This window comes from Thalassophryne amazonica, chromosome 2 (genome assembly GCF_902500255.1).
Source record: "Thalassophryne amazonica chromosome 2, fThaAma1.1, whole genome shotgun sequence".
In the NCBI taxonomy this organism is placed as follows: Eukaryota; Metazoa; Chordata; class Actinopteri; order Batrachoidiformes; family Batrachoididae; genus Thalassophryne; species Thalassophryne amazonica.
The window spans coordinates 79251076-79277299 of record NC_047104.1 but is presented as its reverse complement, the minus strand read 5'-3'; the positions used below and the strand labels follow the sequence as shown (position 1 = coordinate 79277299).

At 40.3% G+C, this 26224-nt stretch overlaps 1 protein-coding gene across 1 annotated transcript in view; it reads right to left on the bottom strand.

Annotated features, from left to right (window-relative positions):
- The window catches only part of LOC117526335 (MAM domain-containing glycosylphosphatidylinositol anchor protein 1), a 1010161-nt gene that overhangs the window by 156657 nt on the left and 827280 nt on the right, over nucleotides 1-26224 (bottom strand). The window contains exon 16 of the mRNA XM_034188407.1: nucleotides 6205-6335. Coding sequence (XP_034044298.1) covers nucleotides 6205-6335 — 131 coding nt within the window. The remainder of the gene's footprint in view (nucleotides 1-6204; nucleotides 6336-26224) is intronic.

The window sequence follows — 26224 nt, the reverse complement described above, 5'->3', positions numbered from 1 at the left end:
CCACTATTATTATTATTATTATTATTATTATTATTATTATTATTATTATTATTATTATTACTGTTATAATTATTATCAGGATCGTTATTATTGTTCTATTTTATTATTACTTCAATTTTGTCATTTGATTTTTAAATGGACCACAATGGAAATAAGTGTTTTCCCTTTCTTCTGTCATCTATGTATTTTTAACATATTAACAATTATATTATGTACTTAAATTTAACTTACTAAATAAAATCATGCATGCACCCATTTAATATATAGATGATTTACAGGCCATTGCCAGAATGACATGTAGTCCAGAATGTATTTATCAACATTCATTGTTGTTAGCTACTATCCGTAGTTTCTCCCAAAATATTAGTCCTATTAATGTTCCGTTTTGGTGCCGTTCATCCCTGACCCAAAATTCATAAGCATACCAAGCTGTCCCCAGTTTGTCTGTGACTGAAGTTATACACAGGCACGAATACATATACATGAGCGCCAGCTCGCCACTATTGTGGATTTGTGCAATCAAATTTATAACACAGTTACACACAAAAGGTAGGTAAGAGCAAATGTAAATATCAATGAATTGAGGTAGTGGTGTATTTCACTGTTTTTACATTGCAATTTTACAAACATAAAATTAATGTATTCAGACAGGAAGGCAAACTGGGTTGTACAGGACAGTCAAGTGCTTAACAGTTGAGAATATAAAGTAGCTGAAGAAAGGGATTAAATAAACAGAGATAACCCACACATGTACAGGGCTGGCAATTTGAATCTGCCTGGTCATACCCACAGCCTCGGCCTAAGCATGTTGTTGTTTTGCTGAGTGTGCTGTGGCTGTGCTGTGCTGAATGTGCTGTAGAAAGGGATCAATCAATCAATCAATCAATTTTTTTATATAGCGCCAAATCACAACAAACAGTTGCCCCAAGGCGCTTTATATTGTAAGGCAAGGCCATACAATAATTATGTAAAACCCCAACGGTCAAAACGACCCCCTGTGAGCAAGCACTTGGCTACAGTGGGAAGGAAAAACTCCCTTTTAACAGGAAGAAACCTCCAGCAGAACCAGGCTCAGGGAGGGGCAGTCTTCTGCTGGGACTGGTTGGGGCTGAGGGAGAGAACCAGGAAAAAGACATGCTGTGGAGGGGAGCAGAGATCGATCACTAATGATTAAATGCAGAGTGGTGCATACAGAGCAAAAAGAGAAAGAAACAGTGCATCATGGGAACCCCCCAGCAGTCTACGTCTATAGCAGCATAACTAAGGGATGGTTCAGGGTCACCTGATCCAGCCCTAACTATAAGCTTTAGCAAAAAGGAAAGTTTTAAGCCTAATCTTAAAAGTAGAGAGGGTGTCTGTCTCCCTGATCTGAATTGGGAGCTGGTTCCACAGGAGAGGAGCCTGAAAGCTGAAGGCTCTGCCTCCCATTCTACTCTTACAAACCCTAGGAACTACAAGTAAGCCTGCAGTCTGAGAGCGAAGCGCTCTATTGGGGTGATATGGTACTACGAGGTCCCTAAGATAAGATGGGACCTGATTATTCAAAACCTTATAAGTAAGAAGAAGAATTTTAAATTCTATTCTAGAATTATCAGGAAGCCAATGAAGAGAGGCCAATATGGGTGAGATATGCTCTCTCCTTCTAGTCCCTGTCAGTACTCTAGCTGCAGCATTTTGAATTAACTGAAGGCTTTTTAGGGAACTTTTAGGACAACCTGATAATAATGAATTACAATAGTCCAGCCTAGAGGAAATAAATGCATGAATTAGTTTTTCAGCATCACTCTGAGACAAGACCTTTCTGATTTTAGAGATATTGCGTAAATGCAAAAAAGCAGTCCTACATATTTGTTTAATATGCGCTTTGAATGACATATCCTGATCAAAAATGACTCCAAGATTTCTCACAGTATTACTAGAGGTCAGGGTAATGCCATCCAGAGTAAGGATCTGGTTAGACACCATGTTTCTAAGATTTGTGGGGCCAAGTACAATAACTTCAGTTTTATCTGAGTTTAAAAGCAGGAAATTAGAGGTCATCCATGTCTTTATGTCTGTAAGACAATCCTGCAGTTTAGCTAATTGGTGTGTGTCCTCTGGCTTCATGGATAGATAAAGCTGGGTATCATCTGCGTAACAATGAAAATTTAAGCAATACCGTCTAATAATACTGCCTAAGGGAAGCATGTATAAAGTGAATAAAATTGGTCCTAGCACAGAACCTTGTGGAACTCCATAATTAACTTTAGTCTGTGAAGAAGATTCCCCATTTACATGAACAAACTGTAATCTATTAGACAAATATGATTCAAACCACCGCAGCGCAGTGCCTTTAATACCTATGGCATGCTCTAATCTCTGTAATAAAATTTTATGGTCAACAGTATCAAAAGCAGCACTGAGGTCTAACAGAACAAGCACAGAGATGAGTCCACTGTCCGAGGCCATAAGAAGATCATTTGTAACCTTCACTAATGCTGTTTCTGTACTATGATGAATTCTAAAACCTGACTGAAACTCTTCAAATAGACCATTCCTCTGCAGATGATCAGTTAGCTGTTTTACAACTACCCTTTCAAGAATTTTTGAGAGAAAAGGAAGGTTGGAGATTGGCCTATAATTAGCTAAGATAGCTGGGTCAAGTGATGGCTTTTTAAGTAATGGTTTAATTACTGCCACCTTAAAAGCCTGTGGTACATAGCCAACTAACAAAGATAGATTGATCATATTAAGATCGAAGCATTAAATAATGGTAGGGCTTCCTTGAGCAGCCTGGTAGGAATGGGGTCTAATAAACATGTTGATGGTTTGGATGAAGTAACTAATGAAAATAACTCAGACAGAACAATCGGAGAGAAAGAGTCTAACCAAATACCGGCATCACTGAAAGCAGCCAAAGATAACGATACGTCTTTGGGATGGTTATGAGTAATTTTTTCTCTAATAGTTAAAATTTTGTTAGCAAAGAAAGTCATGAAGTCATTACTAGTTAAAGTTAATGGAATACTCAGCTCAATAGAGCTCTGACTCTTTGTCAGCCTGGCTACAGTGCTGAAAAGAAACCTGGGGTTGTTCTTATTTTCTTCAATTAGTGATGAGTAGAAAGATGTCCTAGCTTTACGGAGGGCTTTTTTTATAGAGCAACAGACTCTTTTTCCAGGCTAAGTGAAGATCTTCTAAATTAGTGAGACGCCATTTCCTCTCCAACTTACGGGTTATCTGCTTTAAGCTACGAGTTTGTGAGTTATACCACGGAGTCAGACACTTCTGATTTAAAGCTCTCTTTTTCAGAGGAGCTACAGCATCCAAAGTTGTCTTCAATGAGGATGTAAAACTATTGACGAGATACTCTATCTCCCTTACAGAGTTTAGGTAGCTACTCTGCACTGTGTTGGTATATGGCATTAGAGAACATAAAGAAGGAATCATATCCTTAAACCTAGTTACAGCGCTTTCTGAAAGACTTCTAGTGTAATGAAACTTATTCCCCACTGCTGGGTAGTCCATCAGAGTAAATGTAAATGTTATTAAGAAATGATCAGACAGAAGGGAGTTTTCAGGGAATACTGTTAAGTCTTCTATTTCCATACCATAAGTCAGAACAAGATCTAAGATATGATTAAAGTGGTGGGTGGACTCATTTACTTTTTGAGCAAAGCCAATAGAGTCTAATAATAGATTAAATGCAGTGTTGAGGCTGTCATTCTCAGCATCTGTGTGGATGTTAAAATCGGCCACTATAATTATCTTATCTGAGCTAAGCACTAAGTCAGACAAAAGGTCTGAAAATTCACAGAGAAACTCACAGTAACGACCAGGTGGACGATAGATAATAACAAATAAAACTGGTTTTTGGGACTTCCAATTTGGATGGACAAGACTAAGAGACAAGCTTTCAAATGAATTAAAGCTCTGTCTGGGTTTTTGATTAATTAATAAGCTGGAATGGAAGATTGCTGCTAATCCTCCGCCCCGGCCCGTGCTACGAGCATTCTGACAGTTAGTGTGACTCGGGGGTGTTGACTCATTTAAACTAACATATTCATCCTGCTGTAACCAGGTTTCTGTAAGGCAGAATAAATCAATATGTTGATCAATTATTATATAATTTACTAACAGGGACTTAGAAGAGAGAGACCTAATGTTTAACAGACCACATTTAACTGTTTTAGTCTGTGGTGCAGTTGAAGGTGCTATATTATTTTTTTCTTTTTGAATTTTTATGCTTAAATAGATTTTTGCTGGTTATTGGTAGTCTGGGAGCAGGCACCGTCTCTACGGGGATGGGGTAATGAGGGGATGGCAGGGGGAGAGAAGCTGCAGAGAGGTGTGTAAGACTACAACTCTGCTTCCTGGTCCCAACCCTGGATAGTCACGGTTTGGAGGATTTAAGAAAATTGGCCAGATTTCTAGAAATGAGAGCTGCTCCATCCAAAGTGGGATGGATGCCGTCTCTCCTAACAAGACCAGGTTTTCCCCAGAAGCTTTGCCAATTATCTATGAAGCCCACCTCATTTTTTGGACACCACTCAGACAGCCAGCAATTCAAGGAGAAAATGCGGCTAAACATGTCACTCCCGGTCCGATTGGGGAGGGGCCCAGAGAAAACTACAGAGTCCGACATTGTTTTTGCAAAGTTACACACCGATTTAATGTTAATTTTAGTGACCTCCGATTGGCGTAACCGGGTGTCATTACTGCCGACGTGAATTACAATCTTACTAAATTTACACTTAGCCTTAGCCAGCAGTTTCAAATTTCCTTCAATGTCGCCTGCTCTGGCCCCCGGAAGACAATTGACTATGGTTGCTGGTGTCGCTAACTTCACATTTCTCAAAACAGAGTCGCCAATAACCAGAGTTTGATCCTCGGCGGGTGTGTCGTCGAGTGGGGAAAAACGGTTAGAGATGTGAACGGGTTGGTGGTGTACACAGGGCTTCTGTTTAGGGCTACACTTCCTCCTCACAGTCACCCAGTCGGCCTGCTTTCCCGGCTGCTCGGGATCTGCCAGGGGGGAACTAACGGCGGCTAAGCTACCTTGGTCCGCACCGACTACAGGGGCCTGGCTAGCTGTAGAATTTTCCACGGTGCGGAGCCGAGTCTCCAATTCGCCCAGCCTGGCCTCCAAAGCTACGAATAAGCTACACTTATTACAAGTACCATTACTGCTAAAGGAGGCCGAGGAATAACTAAACATTTCACACCCAGAGCAGAAAAGTGCGGGAGAGACAGGAGAAGCCGCCATGCTAAATCGGCTAAGAGCTAGTAGCTATGCTAAGCTAGCGGATTCCTAAAAACACGCAAAGTGAATAATGTGTAAATAATTTAGAGGTGATTCAGCAGAAGGAGTGCTTTAGTTAAGGCACGTAAAGATTACACTGGGAAACAAATCGTAATCTAGATAACTAGATCAATCTAACTGCACAGATTAAACAGCTAACAGGTACAGAAAAACACTGCTGTGCTCCGGAACAGAAAGTGATACAATACCGCAGTGAGAGCCAACCACCAGTATAATGCGCCAAATCACATTTCTGTCTCTCTGGTTTTCTTCCTGACCTCTTCGGCTTTGTCCCATTGTTTCTGTCTTCTAATGGAGTGGCCACTTCATGGGAATGTGAAAGTGAAAATGCCTGCTGGTAAGTTAAAAAAAAAAAAAAACTTTGAGATGATAGAGATGACAAAATAAAAGGGATTTGGTGAAAATGAAAGCATTTATTGTTTTTTCTTCTTCTTAAGGCACACCAAAGCATGTCAGCATGTGTTGAAAATGACTCCTCACAGGAAATCAAGTGGGAGTTGATTGCAATTTGCAGGTCGTGTGCAATTTGCAGGTCGTGTGCAAAACACAGCGTTTTGTTTGGCTCTCAGGTTGTGGTTTTGCACAGAGTTTGACAATGCACAACATTTTTCAACATGAATAAATCTGTCTGACATATTCTTTATAAAAGCAAACCTTACCACTGTATGATGTGGGGCAGGCCAAGGGTGTGTGATGTAGATAAGATCCACTTTTACAATTGTTTGAACTAATAATTTCCAACTGATTCCATATATGCTGTGCAGCTAATCACAGAAGATTCAAGGCCTTGTAAGTTCCACAATTGTAAAGAGCTGATCTACTGTAATATCACAATCATGATTATAGAAAAGCTCTTTATTTTTGTTGCTATTACAGTATCTGTATTAGAAATAAACATTTACCTGGAAGGGTCCACTTGGGCTGATGTCGAAGAAGGCTTTCTTCCAGTCCGGACCCTGGTGACCAGACTTTGTCCACACCACTGTCTCCACAGAGGCAATGCTTCTCACTTTGACAAGCACACTGAGCGTGCCTGTGAAAAGTGTACACACAGTCAGTCAGTCAACTGTCAATGACAAAAAAACAAATAGCTAATGCTACCATTAAGGGCCCTATCTTGAACATGTTTGGCACACTGTCCACCATGCATGGTGAAAATCCATTTGGATTAGAGACACATTTGTCCCATTTACAGGACATGTAATCTGAGTGTAAAATCGTGTCCTGAGAGAAAAGGGGGTAATATTTAATATATTAATTGATCACTGTGTGTGTGTGTGTGTGTGTGTGTGTGTGTGTGTGTGTGTGTGTGTGTGTGTGTGTGTGTGTGTGTGTGTGTGTGTGTGTGTGTGTGTGTGTGTGTGTGTTGGGCATAATAAACCAATCAGTCTGTCATCGTTTGTTGTTTTTAAGACAGAGTAGTACACCAGGCACACTGTGCTCTGCTATTGAGAAAGTGGACTCACATTAGAAATTTTCTAGAAAGTTTTGGAGATTTGCAACATGTATGCCCTGCAGACAGTAGCCATCAAATCTCTCTGAGATGAAGCAACCAACCAATCGAATTAAGTTATATATTTTTTGAGTGCTGAGTTTCATTTAATGGCTGCTTTCAATCCCATTTCAATAGGTATGAGAGTAAGGTGTACATTTGTTGTGAATCCACTTATATAAGGTCCATCTAAATATTGTACCCTTTCAATACAACTACACAGTGCTGGGCTTCAGACCACAGATCTTGTCTATTTCATGACTATTACAGAAGAAGACACCCAGTCCCACTTCTAGATGCAGCTGCACCTCAGGCAGAGAGAGAGAGAGAAAAAAAAAAACAGAATCAGGCAGCAGAAAGAGTACAACTAAGGTATAATTTATCAGTATTAACAGGGCTGTGAAATGAAAATTGTGAAATCCGAGGAAAATTTGCAGGGGGGGGGGGGGGTTCAGCACCCCAGGAGAAGGGGGCTAGGGCACTGTGGGGCCCCAGAAATAAATGATACTTTTTCAGCATCTCCTGGAAGAACAAATCTCAAAATGAGTGGATATTTAAATTATTCAACCTTTTATTTGACCTGCCAATGATGATGTTGAAATAACAGAATATGACGTGGAAGTAGGACCTGGAATAATTTTCCTTTTAATTGTAAACCAAATTATGCATTAACTCAGAACAATTAAACTACATGAAATTTATGAAGACTTCAAAAACCACAGCTAAAGCTTGTAGAATATTTGGAAAATCATGGTAAAGTATTAATAGCATACCTTATAGTAAAAATGGTAAATGGACTGCATTTATATAGCGCTTTTCCATGTGCATCAGATGCTCAAAGCGCTTTACAATTATGCCTCACATTCACCCGATGTCAGGGTGCCGCCATACAAGGCGCTCACTACACACCGGGAGCAATAGGGAATTAAAGGCCTTGCCCAAGGGCCCTTAGTGAATTTGAACCCATGATCTTCTGGACTCAAGCCCAACACCTTAACCACTAGACCATCACCTCCCCTAGTAAAAAGTCAGTTATATTCTTGTGTAAATTCATGCAGCCTAATTCCATTCAAAGCCACAATGTCTTTTTTTACAATGAAAGAAAGTCTAGATTAGTGAAAAAAGTCACATAATCTTGTCTAAAATCCTGTTTGAACAGCAGAATGTTTATTTTCCAGAGAGATAAAAATTCTTACCATGTTTCCTGAGAGGGCACAGTTCACTTTTCCTGTTTCTTTTATCTTTCAGGTGTGCTGATGAAGCCAGCGACAATTCCATGGATTCTTGTCCTTATAAGACTTTTTCAAACAGCCTTCACGCCATCTTCTCTCTGTGCGACGTCGGTCTGTGACACAGACATGTTGCACGATTCTTCTTTTAAAAACTTGAAAGCTCTAAAAGTTTGGGATGTCCACATGCTTAGTTTAGCTGTGGCGTCGCACAGGAGCCACACAGCATCGCTGCAGCAACCAACCAGTCCTGCTTTACAACAACTGTCATAACAGCTACGCTTTGAGTGGCATCTTTCCTCCACGAAACTCCATGGATCCGAGGAAACTGATTTGTATCTGTGACACACAGATCAGTGTCCGCGGACTTATAAAACTTACACGATGTCATAAAAAAGCGAACGCGTTGCGATAAGCATTTTAAAAACTCAGTGATGTTCACAATTATTGTTGAGTTTGTGTGCCAAATAAGTTCATTCATTCATTAAAGAGTACATCACTAACACCCCGCCCTTTCAGCCGCTGGTGTGCACAAATAGTTGTGGTAACAGGTGTACAAGGTGTTGGAAGCAGTGACAGTTTTACACGTTTTGCATACAATTCCTGCTTCATGCACACTTCAGACTTCAGACAACTTTATTGATCCCTAAAAGGGCAATTACATTTACACTCCAATTACCTCAGACAAGATACAGCAATTAATCCACAATTATTACTTGTTTACTGTAATAATGGCACACATCAAAACGAAAGACAACACATATACATTTGACATTGTTTATGTGCTTTAAACTTGAAGCAGCCCGTCATCCGAATTGAGGCAAAGTGGGTGAAGGCTGCAGCAGGAGGCGCCTGCGCCCCCCAGCTTGGGGATTGAAGGCTGCAGCAGTAAAAACCGCACTGCCTTCGAGGTGGCAGGGAGGAAGCCATAGTGAGGGTAGTGGATAGACATGGGGGGGGGGTAATAGTGATGGAGACATGCTTTGTGTGCAGATGAATTAAATTTCTGTCAATTTCTGTCCACGTGTGTGTAAAGTCTGACAATTTCTGTCCATGTGTGTGTAAAGTCTGACGTTGCTAGGCAACAGCAGGCTGGGGGGGGGGGGGCAGATGAGAAGGGGAGCCGAATTCCTTCACCAAGGTCATAGATCCTTCTGGGGGAAGAGCAGGGAATTTGGCCTTCAGGAGTTGATAAGGCTGCCATGTTGATGTTAGATGGAGATACAGAATTCCACTGCACCTCTGACCGTCTAGAGTCCAAATTTATGAAGAATATTCTCCATTGTATCCATTTTGCATTTGAGTTCAAGAGTTCACGCAGTCTGAGATTACACAGCATTGCCCAACTCATTAATCATGACGGACAGATGATGGGATGAAATTCTGGAAGCAGCTGTCTTGCTAATATTCCTGTGGGCTAGGGCAGTGCACAAACCAATCAGCACCAAACCTCCCACCATAAAAGCAAATAGAAATGAATCCTCGTCTTCCACAGAGAGTGGAGCCAAGCATGTCACACTCTGTCTCTCTCAGGCGTCGAGAGTATAGCCCACTGGGTAGATTCCATCAGGGCAGGCAGGGTCCCCCAGCCCTGATTCCTTGTCGAACAAATGGTGTCAATAGCACTGAGAGACCAGCTGATCAATTCCATGGTTAATCCAAATCTTAATTTGAAGAATTCACAGTCTGGTGAAGCTGAGACTTTGAAGGTTGGAGCAGAGATAGAGAGAAAGGAGGAAAGGAGAGGGGAGGAATGCGACCTTCCTTGCCGGAGTCCCAAGCAGTCTTCATGCGCAATTCAACCAAATTCGTACTATGTGTAAAGGGGCCCTAAGTAATATCCCCATCACACACACACCGATTGAGGCCAAATGGCGTCAGAATGACATAATTGGTGGTCACAATCGGGAAATATTGAGGTGCGGTCTGAAGACCAATGGACAGCAGTCTCTGAGCAGTCTACATATTTGGTCGCATTTGCTCGGCTGTCCCGAGTGTGTTGCACATGTTCAAAACACTCTTGGTGCCACTGAGATGGGACACCCATCTGACGGCGGTCTATGTGCAGTTTTGCGTCATCTCATTGCAGTCTACATATTCTGACGGCATCAATACAGCATCTGAAATGATCTAATCGTGGTTGATTGAGCTCCGAGATCGATAGGTCACCTGTCCACCTCCACTGGACCCCGGTCAGGGAGGGCAAAGGAAATGTTGATATGTAATAACATGTATGTGGCACACATTCATCATGTAGAGTGGGTGCGACAGCACGCAATCCAGTGGTGGGCACAGCTAACCAAAAAGTTAGCTTTGATAACCATTAATTTGATAACTGAAAAGTTATCTTTTATGACGCTAAAGCGATAAACTGCTAAAAAAAAAAATTTGCTTTATTACAGATAACCAATAACTTTTAGTATTGATTTAGACACAGCCACAACAGATTACATTGTTGGCTTCTGATAAAACAGTTTCACTTTAAGCGCCACCAGGCTGCTGGGTAAATTCAAAGATCACAAACATAAGAATGCACAAAAAATGAATGAATAAAAAATAAAACCCCAACCACTGTCATCTTTCAAAAGCTGTAAAACACAGTATTAGAAGTCATAGTTTATCTCGGTATTATATACACCATCATTCACGAACTAAAAGCTGCTGCAGTTGTAAGAGATGCTGCTAAAACAAAGTTTCATTGTGTCCACAATGACAATAAAGTTCTATTCTATTCTTAAACAACCGAAATACATCCATTAATGCACTGATTGGCAGAATAAAAGGTACATAGTAAATATAAATTCTTACCTGTTAGTTTCAGTGGGATTCATCTGAAGAAATAATCCACATAAACGATCCTTTTTAAAATCTAAAACAGTGTCTAAACAGTGAAGAAAAGTCCCTCCCTCTGTACACAGTTGCGCCATGAGAGCTCCTCTCCCCCACCGAGTTTTGGTAATTAATTTATACCGTCAGCCACAAAAAAATAAAATAAAATAATGTTAAAATTAGTCCATTTTGTTTTTGTGTCAAGCAGACGATAACACTAACTGTAACACCCAAAGTGAACCTGAACTACAGTACCCACAATGCTCCCTGCTTCAACCGACCAATCACATTTTGCCCTTAATGATGACATCATCAGCAAGCGAAAGGCAGCCAGTCTACCACAAACACATCACAGACAGACTAAAATGATTGATTTTAGGGTTTACAAACATTTTTGACCATTAAACTTTGGTCACTTTATCAGCAAAAAAAAATGTTATCAGACTGAAAGTTATCAGAACTAAATTTATTGGAATTATATTATATTTATTTATTGACACATATGGCGTGAGTCTGGTCCATTTGTTGGTTGTACTCCGGTGTCCAGTACCGGCAGGTCCAGTGCAAAGGGAGGAACACAGCGCTCCCTCCCACTGGACATCTGGCAGTCTTCAGCGCCTTTTATGGCAGTCTGCATCATCTAACTGTTGCCTACATACGCTTTGGATGCAATCGTGCAAGTGTGGACAAGGTAGTCTGGCTGCATTCTGACACTGCTGACATACCTCTTTCCCTCCTGACTGATGCACACACACAAATATATATATATATATATATATATATATAAGCATTTTTGACTTGCACAAGCATGATGCAAGTAAAACTCATCATCTGTTCTTGTGCTGAAGGAAAATCCTGATTGGCTAACTGACTGTTTTCACACTCTGTGATTGGCCAGTCACACACAGCGCCCACCCCTCCCTACACAGACACGTCTCTGCAGCTTCTCACGCACGCACACACACACACACACACACACACACACACACACACACACACACACACACACACACACACACACACACACACACACACACACACACACACACACACACACACACACACACACACAGGATCTGAACTCTCTCTCTGTGCTTGGCTTGACTATACCTCACGTTGGTTTCTCAGTACTCCTTAAGTTTTCTTCGGTTCACCTCTATTTTGGTTTGGTGGTATTTAAAATCATTTGGTGAACTTGTTTTGTAAAGTACGTGGTGCATTTGATAAGACAGAGCTGAAAACAGCTCGTGTTGTGTCAGTCACTGCCTCCACGCCGGTCTGTTTTTTTTTTTTTTTAACCATTTGTTTGCTCTTAGTTTGGTTGGTGATATAAAGTCAGCTGGAAAACTTTGCTTGTACTGAATGCGGTGCTTTTGAGAAGAATACAGTGAACAAAGCTGACATATTTTTTCCCTGTTTGCCATCACTGGATGTTTGCATGAATCACCAAGTTTCCACAGATCATTAAAAAATAAACAGTCTTAGAACAACCTCTCTCTGTCCCTCTCACTCAGTCACACACACATGCACACAGACACCTTAATCAAAAAGCCAAGAAGGTTAGGTAGTAAAAATAAGTAAATAATTGGAAAAAAAGCACAGTTTGATCCTAAAATAAAAAAAAGAAAGTTGTGTTGAGTATGACAACTCTTGTTCATGCATACTTAGTTCATAATTTCCTACCACACTGAATGTCAATTCTGAGGCTGGTCTGTTATTCATTCATACACTTAAGAATATTCATGTTCTGAGTTTGTAAAACACTTGTTCAGTTCTCTTATTTTTGTGATCAAAATCATTGAATTGAATCTCAATTTTGAGGTGGTTCTGTAAATAGTTCCTTTACTATTGTGATCAAAAACATTGAATCTCAATTCTGAGGTTGTTCTTTAAATATTCATTCATACACAAAAGAAAATTCATGTTCATAAAAAAAATTGTTCTGTAAATAGTTCTCTTACTTTTGTGATCAAAATCATTGATTTGAATCTCAATTTTAAGGCTCTTCTGTAAATAGTTTTAAAACTTCTGATCAATCCATATCAATTTCAGGCATAAAATAATGTACTGATTTAAGCCCCACCCATTTACGGTTAAACCATGCCCACTTCTACTTTAGGCCCCGCCCAACCCTAGTACAGATACAGATCATTTAGATGGTTGAACAGATACAGATATTGGTGTACTCACTCATCCCTAATATATACAGTATATACTGTATATATATATATATATATATATATATATATACGAGGTCTGTCAATAAAGCAACGGTCCTTTTTATTTTTTTTCAAAAACTATATGGATTTCATTCATATGTTTTTACGTCAGACATGCTTGAACCCTCGTGCGCATGCGTGAGTTTTTCCACGCCTGTCGGTGACGTCATTCGCCTGTGAGCACTCCTTGTGGGAGGAGTCGTCCAGCCCCTCGTCAGAATTCCTTTGTCTGAGAAGTTGCTGAGAGACTGGCGCGTTGTTTGATCAAAATTTTTCTAAACCTGTGAGACACATCGAAGTGGACACGGTTCGAAAAATTAAGCTGGTTTTCAGTGAAAATTTTAACGGCTGATGAGAGATTTTGAGGTGATTCTGTCGCTTTAAGGACTTCCCACGGTGCGAGACGTTGCTCAGCGCTCTCAGCCGCCGTCGTCAGCCTGTTCAAGCTGAAAACCTCCACATTTCAGGCTCTATTGATCCAGGACGTCGTGAGAGAACAGAGAAGCTTCAGAAGAAGTCGGTTTCAGCATTTTATCCGGATATTCCACTGTTAAAGGAGATTTTTTTAATGAAAGACGTGCGGACGGGTCCGCGCGTCGGGACGCAGCCGACGCGGTGCGGCGGCACAGGAAAAACACCTCCGTGTTGATAACCATTTGTAAAATCCAGGCGGCTTTTGATGGCTTTCAGTGGAGTGAGTATATGAGAAATTGTTTAACAGCAGGACATGTTCCAACTTGTCCTTAAGGTTTTCAACAGAGGTGTTTTTCCTGTGGCGGAGCGCGCGGACCCGTCCGCACGTCTTTCATTAAAAAAAATCTCCTTTAACAGTGGAATATCCAGATAAAATGCTGAAACCGACTTCTTCTGAAACTTCTCTGTTCTCTCACGACGTCCTGGATCAATAGAGCCTGAAATGTGGAGGTTTTCAGCTTGAACAGGCTGACGACGGCGGCTGAGAGCGCTGAGCGACGTCTCGCACCGTGGGAAGTCCTTAAAGCGACAGAATCACCTCAAAATCTCATCAGCCGTTAAAATTTTCACTGAAAACCAGCTTAATTTTTCGAACCGTGTCCACTTCGATGTGTCTCACAGGTTTAGAAAAAATTTTGATCAAACAACGCGCCAGTCTCTCAGCAACTTCTCAGACAAAGGAATTCCGACGAGGGGCTGGACGACTCCTCCCACAAGGAGTGCTCACAGGCGAATGACGTCACCGACAGGCGTGGAAAAACTCACGCATGCGCACGAGGGTTCAAGCATGTCTGACGTAAAAACATATGAATGAAATCCATATAGTTTTTGAAAAAAATAAAAAGGACCGTTACTTTATTGACAGCCCTCGTATATATATATATATATATATATATATATATATATATTGCTGGACTTGGACAAGTTGATTGGAGTAAACAAGCAGTGAACAGGGCGAGTGGTGACATCAGTGGGTCACATCAGAGTGCAGCTCGAAGACAGAAGGAAAAAAACACGCAACTGTTTTATCAAGCCTTGACAATGTAAACAAGTCACCTTTTTAGACGGCTCAAAATGCTTTCTGCAGCTGCGAACGACCCAGCTGCAGCTTCCTCTGTGATTCAGGAGGTGATTAGAGCCGTTTTCAACAGGCAGTTTGCCTTTACACATCAGAGCTGCTCCAACTCTAGAGTCTTTTAAATATGCTCTTAAGACTTAACTTTTTGCTTTGGCTTTTAATACAATTTAAGCTGTATGTGTCTTTTTTTTTTTTTTTTTTTTACTTGTCTTTTGTTTATTTTTTGGATTTTAATTGCCCTGTTGTTTGTAATGTTTTTGATATATATATATATATATATATTTATTTTTTTTTAACATGTGACTCAGTTTGGGCAGCTGGTGTTGTTGAAAATGTGCTATATAAATAAAACTGACTGATATTTTCCACCAGTGATAAAGGCAAATTCATGTTTTGTTTTGTTTTTTAACTCGTGTTACTTTAGGCAGAGGGGGAAGAAGGAAGAAAAGAAACTCCATTCGCACATGTCATGCATGAAGTATGCACCCACAAGTAAAACCACATGGGTTCAGTGGGCTGTGATCAAACACACGCGGGGTTAGTGACTTCTGATTGGTTAGCTCGTGCATTTTCCACCAATGAAAAACAAGGAGTCATGTTTCTTCCCACCGCTGCTACTGATGTAAGAGAAGGAAATTATCCTTTTTGCTGCAGGTGTGTACATAAATATGCAGCAAAAATGACAATAATAGTCATGAAAATGCATGGCATAAAAAAAATAATCATAAGTCAAGGTATACTAGGCCTATTAACAAAATTTAAAAAGTGGTATAAAGGTTGAAGACTGCACATTTAACATGCATTCAAAGGGAGACTCAGAGTGCATTTGGAGTGGATTTGGTGTTATGTTCACTTAATCAGGTCATGTGACTTTTGATGCGGAGGCACGTCATTTGACTCCAGGAGGTTAATTGAGGGATTAAGGACATGAGTGGGCATTTCTGGGTCAGCCCTAGATTGTTATTTTATCCTCTCTCTCTTTCACAGGAGTTTCTCAGTTGCTGCAGCTAAATATACATCCTCTTCTGCCATTCTGTCCTGTGGTGTACCCCAGTGTTCCGTTCTGGGACCTATTTTGCATTGTACTTACTCCCACTTGGACATATGTTGTGTTCCTGTAATTATGTCTCATATCATTGTTATGCAGATGACATACAGCTGTATATCTCCTTTTCTCCACAAAATGTTTCTCGGGTATTTGTTCTTCAAAACTGTATTAGTGTCATAAAAAACTGGATAGCTACTATTTGTCACTTAACCCTCTGGGGTCCAAGCGCATTTTTTGGACAGTTCACTCGCCTGGCATAAATGTTTTATTATGGCTGTTAACAGCTCTCTCTGCATCCCACAATCAAGTTTTATGTATCTTTTTCAGGACAACCTGTTCTTTCATAATATGTATGCTTTTGTTGTGTTTTATAAGTGAAATAAAGGTTTACAATCAAAAATAACAAAGTAAAAAGTAAAGTGAAAAATAATTTTCCACACACATTTATTCAAAACACAGCAAACTATAATAAACAACTGTTTTGACACTTTATAAAGGTAATTTGAGGTCTTGTGTGAAAGACTGTACAACAAAAAAGTTCAAACAATAAACACAAATGCATATTTTGAACAATATATACAAAATGGTCTATTCGTTTATGCTCCAGTCTGAGGAGCGGCCCCTCTCCCTCACCTCATTGATATGGTAAACAGTGCTTTATGCCAGAGGGAGAGATCCACATGGTAATCCAATAACATTCAAATGCAAACTAGTGAAGCAATCCTGATAGTTACACACTCTTTGTTTGAGCATGTGAGATTGTCAAGCGAGGCTCTCCGTCGGCTTTCACTTTTGCTGTACGTAATGGTGCAGGGCACATTGGAGGAGTTAGGGGGATATTCAAATGGGCCAACTAGTAAGTTTCTATCTCATATCATTCAAAGGTTATTTATAATTTAGTAAAGCTTGGTCCCAGCCGTTGGATACAATGGCGTCGGCCCCAGAGAGTTAATACAGAAAAAACTGAAGTCCTTGTTTGTGCCCCTGAGGTGTTTGTTCCCTCAGTGATTAAGAACCTTGGCTCTCTGTACTCTCTTGTTCACCTAGCAGTCAGAAATTTGGGTGTTACATTTGACCAGGTTCTCAAATTTGATGTACACATTACCTGTCTTGTGCAACCATGCTTCTTTCATTTGGGGAACATTGCTCACCTTAGAAACATTGTGTCTCAAGCTTAGCTGGAAAACATCATTCTTGCCTTTATTTCTTTACGTCTTGATTACTGTAATTTGCTGTTCCCTACACAAGTACACAGTGAATTTTGCAGAGTAAAATTGACTCTGCTGGGATAACATTTGGTCCCAGTCCAAATAAAGTTAATTATACTCTATCACAGTGTAAAATCAACTCTTATTCGAGTAGAAACACTTAATTTGACAAAACTGTAGAATTGATTTTACTCTATAATAGAGTGTATTTTTACTCTATTTATGCTTATACTATTTATACATACGAGACACAAAACATGACTAAATAGATTCTTGTCACCACTGAACAGATGATCACAGGTAAGGTAACCATGCCATGTAATTAAATGTTTGATAACTCTGTGCAATGGGCATTATTTATTTTTAATGCACACACCATAGAATCAGTTTGCTGACCTTCTGTTGCTGTTCTCTCCAATCCAAATAAGTAGAGTGTTGAAATATTACATTTACACTCCCTCTTTTAATTACAGAGCATGATCTTTCAGTTTGAGAACATGATTTCTCAGCATAACTCATTCTCTGAGACTAAAGCCCAGGTTACACATAGACGGTTTTGTCGGCGAGCAGTACGTAGACCAAAGTTCGCGGTAGTTCCGGCGGAGCGCGCGACTGTAAAAAAAAAAGAAAGAAAAAAGAAACTCTGCTCCCCGCTGCTGTTTGCTGCGGGGCTGCTCCTCGCTCTTTCCCCCAAAAAACTCTGTCATAATTGTGTTTAGAAACCAGTCACCATTTGTTTTATTATACATCTGTGTAGTTAATTAATAAAATATTCTCTACAGATGATTAGCTCGCGCGCACGTAAAAAAGAAAGAAAAAAAAAGAAACTCCGCTGTTTGCTGCGGGGCTGCTCCTCCGCTCTTTCCCCCCAAAAACTCTGTCATAATTGTGTTTAGAAGCCAGTCACCATTTGCTTTATTATACATCTGTGTAGTTAATTAATAAAATATTCTCTACAGATGATTCGCTTGTGCGCACGTAAAAAAAAAAAGAAAAAAGAAACTCCGCTCCCCGCTGCTGTTTGCTGCGGGGCTGCTCCTCTGCTCTTTCCCCAAAAAAACTCTGTCATAATTGTGTTTAGAAGCCAGTCACCATTTGCTTTATTATACATCTGTGTAGTTAATTAATAAAATATTCTCTACAGACGATTCGCTCACGCGCACGTAAAAAAAAAAAAGAAAGAAAAAAGAAACTCCTCTCCCTGCTGCTGTTTGCTGTGGGGCTGCTCCTTTGCTCTTTCCCCCAAAAAACTCTGTCATAATTGTGTTTAGAAGCCAGTCACCATTTGCTTTATTATACAGCTGTGTAGCTAATAAGCAAAATAATCTCCAGGACGATTCGCGTGCGCACGCACGTAAAATAAAATTAAAAAGAACCTCCACTCCACGCTGCTGTGGTGCTGCTGCTCGCTCCAAAAACTCTGTCATGATTGTAAAATAAAGGACAAAAGAGACATAAGTCCTGCTCACAGGCTGCTACCAGATACAGGACATGTTCACATCTTCAAACTCCAGACATCTCCACGTCACTACATATTCAGTCCCTGATTGGTCATCGCGGCGCGACGAGAACTGTGGCACTACAGGAAGTGGCAGGATGAAACAGCGATTAAAAAGTATCAAACGCCATTGTTCGCGTTGTCGCTGCCGTCACGGGAGGTCTCCGGGAGCGCTCTCGGAATTATTCGACATGTTGAATAATTTTTTCAACGATTCCCGGTAAAGCCGGAACTAAGCCACGCCCCCTAGTGCCGGTGTTAACAATGGCGTGTGATCCTTAAGACGGCCAAAAACTCTTCCGGGATGCTTCCGGGAGCTCTTACCGTCTGTGTGTAAACGGGCTTAAGAACATCTCTCTTATTCAAATCTTCTTCTTCTTCTCGTCTTATGGCAGTTGGCATCTGGCATAATGATGCATTACTCCCACCTTCTGCTCTGGAATATTAATTTTAGTACTTTATTCAATGTACAGAATCAGCTTGTCATGCATGCAGATGGTGCCATTGTGTGGCTATAGATGACAATCCAGTATTTTTATTTTATTTATTTATTTATTACATACAAGTCACTTCAGAATATATGTCACAGGAACTCCCAATCTAGTTAAAAAAATGCAACTTACTTTCTAGAAAATATGGTAGTAAGTTTAAGCATGAATCCTTTAAAAGCTTAACTTGTATATTTTAGAAAGCTGTTAGGCTATTGTTTGAGCACAAAATAGCTCATAAACCAAAGCACAACCATTTGTTCCAACACTATCCCAGATATGTAAAAACAAAAGTTATTTAGTAAAAGACTAGGGATTTTTTAGTACAATAGTTCATTAAAGATGATGAAGAAATGGAAGCCTGGATATATACTCAACAAAAATATAAACACAACACTTTTGGTTTTGCTCCCATTTTGTATGAGATGAACTCAAAGATCTAAAACTTTTTCCACATACACAATATCACCATTTCCCTCAAATATTGTTCACAAACCAGTCGAAATCTGTGATAGTGAGCACTTCTCCTTTGCTGAGATAATCCATCCCACCTCACAGGTGTGCCATACCAAGATGCTGATTAGACACCATGATTAGTGCACAGGTGTGCCTTAGACTGCCCACAATAAAAGGCCACTCTGAAAGGTGCAGTTTTGTTTTATTGGGGGGGGATACCAGTCAGTATCTGGTGTGACCACCATTTGCCTCATGCAGTGCAACACATCTCCTTCGCATCATCTGTGAAGAGAACACCTCTCCAACGTGCCAAATGCCAGCGAATGTGAGCATTTGCCCACTCAAGTCGGTTACGACGACGAACTGGAGTCAGGTCGAGACCCTGATGAGGACGACGAGCATGCAGATGAGCTTCCCTGAGACGTTTCTGACAGTTTGTGCAGAAATTCTTTGGTTATGCAAACCGATTGTTTCAGCAGCTGTCCGAGTGGCTGGTCTCAGACGATCTTTGAGGTGAACATGCTGGATGTGGAGGTCCTGGGCTGGTGTGGTTACACGTGGTCTGCGGTTGTGAGGCTGGTTGGATGTACTGCCAAATTCTCTGAAACGACTTTGGAGACAGCTTATGGTAGAGACATGAACATTCAATACACGAGCAACAGCTCTGGTTGACATTCCTGCTGTCAGCATGCCAACTGCACGCTCCCTCAAATCTTGCGACATCTGTGGCATTGTGCTGTGTGATAAAACTGCACCTTTCAGAGTGGCCTTTTATTGTGGGCAGTCTAAGGCACACCTGTGCACTAATCATGGTGTCTATTCAGCATCTTGATATGGCACACCTGTGAGGTGGGATGGATTATCTCAGCAAAGGAGAAGTGCTCACTATCACAGATTTAGACTGGTTTGTGAACAATATTTGAGAGAAATGGTGATATTGTGTATGTGGAAAAAGTTTTAGATCTTTGAGTTCATCTCATACAAAATGGGAGCAAAACCAAAAGTGTTGCGTTTATATTTTTGTTGAGTGTATGTATAATTACCCCCACCGCAGCCTGCCATACATTAGTGCATAAACAAACACGCACATTAGCAAGAAAAGAGATACACTGCATCCAGAAAGTATTCACAGCACTGTTGTATTGTATGTTACAGCTTTATTCCAAAATGGTGAAATTATGTTTTTCCCTCAAAATTCTACATGCTTTACCCTATAATGTCAATGTGAAAAAAGTTGTTTTTTTACGAGATTTTTGCCATGAAGCTTAAATTTGAGCTCAGGTGCATTCTGTTTCCACTGATCATCCTTGAGATGTTTCTACAGTTTAACTGGAGTCCACCTGAGGTAAATTTAGTTGATTGGACATGATTTGGAAAGTCACTCACCTGTCTACATATAAGGTCCCACAGTTGACAGTGCATGTCAGAGCACAAACCAAGCATGAAGTCAAAAGAATTGTCTGTAGACCTCTGAGACAAGATTCAGATCCACCAGGACTCTTCCTAGAACTGGTTTCCGGTCTAAGCAATCAAGGGACAAGTGCATTAGTCAGGGATGTGACAAAGAACCTGATGGTCACTCTGGATTGATTGAGGGAAAGACGAATGTTATCCTGGATGAAAACCTGCTCCAGAATGCTCTTGACCTCAGACTGGGACGATGGTTCATTTTTCAGCAGGTCAATAACCCTAAGCTAACAGCCAAGATATCAAAGGAGTGGCTCCAGCACAAATCTGTGAATTTCCTTGAGTGGTCCAGCCAGAGCCCAGACCAATCTGACTGAACGTCTTTGGAGCAATCTGAAAATGGCTGTGCCTCAATGCAGCCCTTCCAACCTGATTGAACTTGAGAGATGCAGCAAAGAGGAATGGGCAAAATTGCAAAGCTTGTGGCATCATATTTAAGAAGAATTGAGGCAGTAATTGCTGCCAAAGGTGGATAAACAAAGTACTGAGCAAAGGATGTGACTACTTATGTATACGTCATTTCTTAGTTTTTTTTATTTATTTATTTTTTCATAAATTTGCAAACATTTAAAAAAAATCGTGTTGTCATTATGGGGTGTTGTCAGCAGAATTTTGAGGGAAAAATTAGTTTAATCCATTTTGAAATAAGGCTGTAACATAACACAATGTGGAAAAGGTGCAGCACTCTGAATACTTTCTGGATGCACTGTAGTTCTTCCATAGTAAATAAATCAAGAAAGCTGTACAACTTAAAGGAAAAGCAGTAAAGTAAATACTCAAAACTTATAACCATTCAGACAGAACTTAAATATTGCTGATTAAAAGTGTTAACTAATCAAAATGAAGACATATAATGAGTGCAACATTAAAATAACCTAAAGCTCCAATGATGTGTTCTTTTGCTCTGCAGTGTAAATAAGCCAGAGATTCTCAGTAAGCTTGCCAGTGGCACTGTGTAAACTTGGGCCAGTCTAAAATACAATCTAATGCCAAACAAAACTAATTAAATGTTGTTTATTGGTGGTCCCAGCTCACCCAAAAAAGACACAAATTAAGGTGAATAACAAAACCCATTGCATTTTATTTCACTTTTGGCTTTTTTCAAACCCAAAATTCGAGTGGCTTTGTCTATAGTTTGCTAACTTTTCAAATACTCTATTCCTTGTTCTACATTCATTACAGTCACTATTATGAAACAGATAACCTTCATGTGGGTTGTAAGTGAGCAGCATATCAGAAGTATTTCTAAAAATTGCTCTGTGTTAAACTACTCAAATGCTTTTACCATATGCAGCCTTTTAATTCCACGCAGCACAGTGCATTAACGTGCACAGTACTTCAGCAGAAAGTGGTGTCTTCATGCATCTTCTCGTGACCTCTGAGTATTATCAGCAGCCTGATTGCCTCTTTCTCTCTTTGCCTGTTTTAGCCTTTTCTGCACTCACTTCTACTCCTCCTCCTCCTTGTTTGCTCACGCTTGCTTTCTTGTCACACTCAATTTTTTCCCTCACACTCCATCTCTCTTTGCTGCTCCAATCTCATCATTATTCCCCCACGGACGGGCTACCGCCACTACTTCCATCCCCACTTGTTTGGTCTCATCTCTCTTCTCACAGACCCTCTGTCTCATCCTTGTCTTGTCTCCTTTCATTGTTAAGGGTCACACTGAGTCTCTCTGGCAGGAGTGTGACATGTGCCGAGGTAAGGCAATTAAAGCAGGCACAGATTGGAACAGACTGGGAGAACAACAGGGCAAACTGATTCATGGTTTGGAGCAGAGATGTGCCTAACTGGTAACAGATTGCACTAATCGTAAGCCCGCGCTGTGTGACTGATGTTGCATTTTCTCGTTTCTTTGCTGTGAAATCGGTATCAGACCTGTCAACCAACTTCACAGTAAGAAGGCTCCAGCATTGATGTTATCCTTTTTTTTTTCTTTTTTTTTTAAAAAGCACTTCAGATTTATTTTTTTTTTATTTCAAAATGCAAAAACATACAATGAAAATTATGAAATGTGCTTTAGGTCAAAGCAAATCTGTAACAACCTTTGTAGTTAATTTTACAAAAGGTAGCTCAGTGAAACAAGGAATTGGGTGACCATTATGGAATGATAAATAAATGGTAAATGGACTGCATTTATATAGTGCTTTTCCATGTGCATCAAATGCTCAAAGTGCTTTACAATAATGCCTCACATTCACCCGGATGTGAGGGTGCTGCCATACAAGGTACTCACTACACACCGGGAGCAACTAGGGGATTTAGGACCTTGCACAAGGGCCCTTAGTGATTTTCCAGTCAGACTGGGATTTGAACCGAGAATCCTCTGGTCTCAAGCCCAGCGCTTAACCACTAGACCATCACCTCTCCTATTATGGAGACCTGGGTTCAGTTCCCAGCTATGGTACCTGCTTGTCTACTTGGACAAGACACTTCATCGACATTATCTCAGCCCACCCTTCTGGAATTTGGTGTCAGCCTTCTTTGGGGAAGTAATCTGGCTCTCATCCACTTCACGATATAAAATCCATGAATAAACATCAGCACCAATGGGCCTAAGGTATATAGGACTTACCTTTTCTTCATCTAATGAGGTTATATATCCAGTGGTAGGCACAGTTCAGCTAATAAACAAACACCTCATTGGCAAAGCTACGTTTTTCATTTGTGGACTTGATTTTCAGCAAACCTTGAAAGCCATTAGTGGGCTAATTACATTCAAATACATTTGGTTCTGCTAACGTTGTCACCTAACTGGCAACAAGCATCATCTCGAGGTGGGTGAGCAGGAGCTAAAAGCCAAAATAAATGCACTAATTACATTATTACAATTCTTTTTCAAGTGTGAATTCATTTCTAACTAGAGCACCCTGCTCGTAGAGCATAACACTAGTTTTCTAATTCTACAGAATTTTACCTTGGAAAAAAATTTGAAGGTCAAAGTCCTGCTATTTTTTTATGATGAATTCTTGAAGCTAATTAATAAACATGCTCCCTCCCATAAATTTAGAATAAACGGGTGTAATAATCCTTGGTTTTCCACTGAAGTCTGAACCATTTTAAAAGAAAGAGACCATACCGGGTCCAAGGCAGGAAAAATGAAAACAGATGCTGCTTAGATAACTTTTCATCAGCTCTGCAGCAAATGTATCTTCTTCATTAAGAAAGCTAAATCTGAATTTTATTTATCTAAAATCACAGAAAATGTTCAAGATCTCAAGAAGTTTTGGAAGGTTGTGAGATCTGCTTCTGGTGCTATAGCTTCTACTGTATTGCTTAATATTTTCTTGTGAAACATTCTGGTGTTCTGGACACATGGTGGTTTCATGTTCTGTATATACCCACACTAACTGATATGATTATTCTGTAGATTTTCATCAGACACAGAAATACAAGCAATGTGGCTAGCAGTGACAAAGTGGGAGAATTAGTCTTTTCCCACAAGTGTTCAACACATTGGCAAGGAGCAGATTTATGCTTGTGCTTTGCAGTATGAGAGAGATTGTGCACTTTGTGGACTGTTATATCCAGGGACCTGTCTATCGGCCAACTTACCTATCAATCTGCCGACCTACCTATCTTCCTATGTATCTACTCTTCTATTTATCCCATCTGTCCATCCATCAATCAGTTTTCTTAGTTCTACAAATTAATGAAATGATTTCAAAAACAATTACAGACAATCACAACCACCTACAACAAATAAAAAATAAATGAATAATTTTTAAAGATAAAATATACAGTGGCTGAGTACGGAGCCCTGGAAGTATCACTGCAAAATGTTTTGCTTGTGGAGAGAATGTGCGCAAGTTTTATTATATTGTGCGCATATTTTAAGCATCGTTTGAGTAAAACAAGGGCACGATCTACTTAAACGTGGCCACAATTTGTAAAACGTGCACTCAATATTGTCTTGACACATAAATGTTGGCTATTAGGCAAAAAAGCCAGGAGACAGTGTAATACATTTCCCCATTAGGGTAGATCATCATGGTTTGGGCGCACAAGGACATACAGAGAACTCCAGCTGCCCAGCATGGCATCATCTGGAGTTTAAGCACATTAAAAAGGATGCTGAGGGCGAAGCATCTCCCCGTCGTGAGGATGACAATTTAGGTCATATTATGGAGTTCATTTTGAACGAAAGAAAAACGTGCGCACATTTTATTAATTTGAGGGCTCAGTTAAAGGAAAATGTGCACACGTTTTATTAATTTGAGGGCTCAATTAAAGGAAAACGTGCGCACAAATTATTACGGCCATTAAAACGTGCGCACGAATGATCACGGCCAGGAAAACGTGTGCACGTTTGATTAATTTAAGAGCACATTTTATTAATTTGTGGGCTCAATTAAAGGAAAGCGTGTGCACAAATTATCATGGCCAGAAAAAAATATCACTTTAAGTGACCTCTCCCAGGTTCCGTAGCTTTTTTTGAGTGGAGCACGCCTTCTTTGGTACAAGGATAAGGGAATGTCTCTGCAAGTTCAACCCTTTCAACACATACAGAAACAATTCTGACGGCAGAGTTCAGGAAGTCCTGAAAAGCCTGGATCTTAGGCTAGTATCTCACTGGGCTGCGACATCCTGCGAAAGGCATCTGTAAGGAAATTCATACAGTTCAGCATGATGTTCGTAGCTGCTTTTGAGCAAACCAAAAAATTCACTGCGATAAACTCAAATTCAAAATTCAAATTTATTAATTTATATAGCACCAATTCACGACAAAATCGTCTCAAGTCGCTTCACAACATAAAAAACAATTAAAAATTTAAAACACAATAAAAACAACCATAAAAGAAAGACAGCAGTAAAAGAATACAAGATTAAAAACACATCATAACACTAATGGTGATGGTCTAGTGGTTAAGGTGTTGGGCTTGAGTCCAGAAGATCATGGGCTCAAATCCCCGCCTGACTGGAAGGGCCCTTGGGCAAGGCCTTTAATCCCCTATTGATCCAGGTGTGTAGTGAGCGCCTTGTATGGCAGCACCCTGACATCGGGGTGAATGTGAGGCATGATTGTAAAGCGCTTTGAGCGTCTAATGCAGATGGAAAAGCGCTATATAAATGCAGTCCATTTAATGATAAAACAGGGAAAATAAATGAGTCTTTAAATGTGATTTAAAGGTCTCCACAGTGTCCGACTGCCGAATGTATGCCGGCAGATCGTTCCACAGAGCTGGGGCACGATAGGAAAAAGCTCTGTGACCGGCAGACTTTTTATTCACCCTGGGAACACACATAAGTCCTGCACCCTGAGAACGCAGGGCCCGAGCTGGTACATAGGGGCTTATCAATTCAGCCAGATAGGGAGGTGCAAGTCCATGAACAATTGTATAAACTAAAATCAGTACTTTAAAATCCAATCTTGCAGAAACAGGAAGACAGTGCAGGGACGCCAAGATTGGCGTAATGTGTCAAACTTTCTGCTCC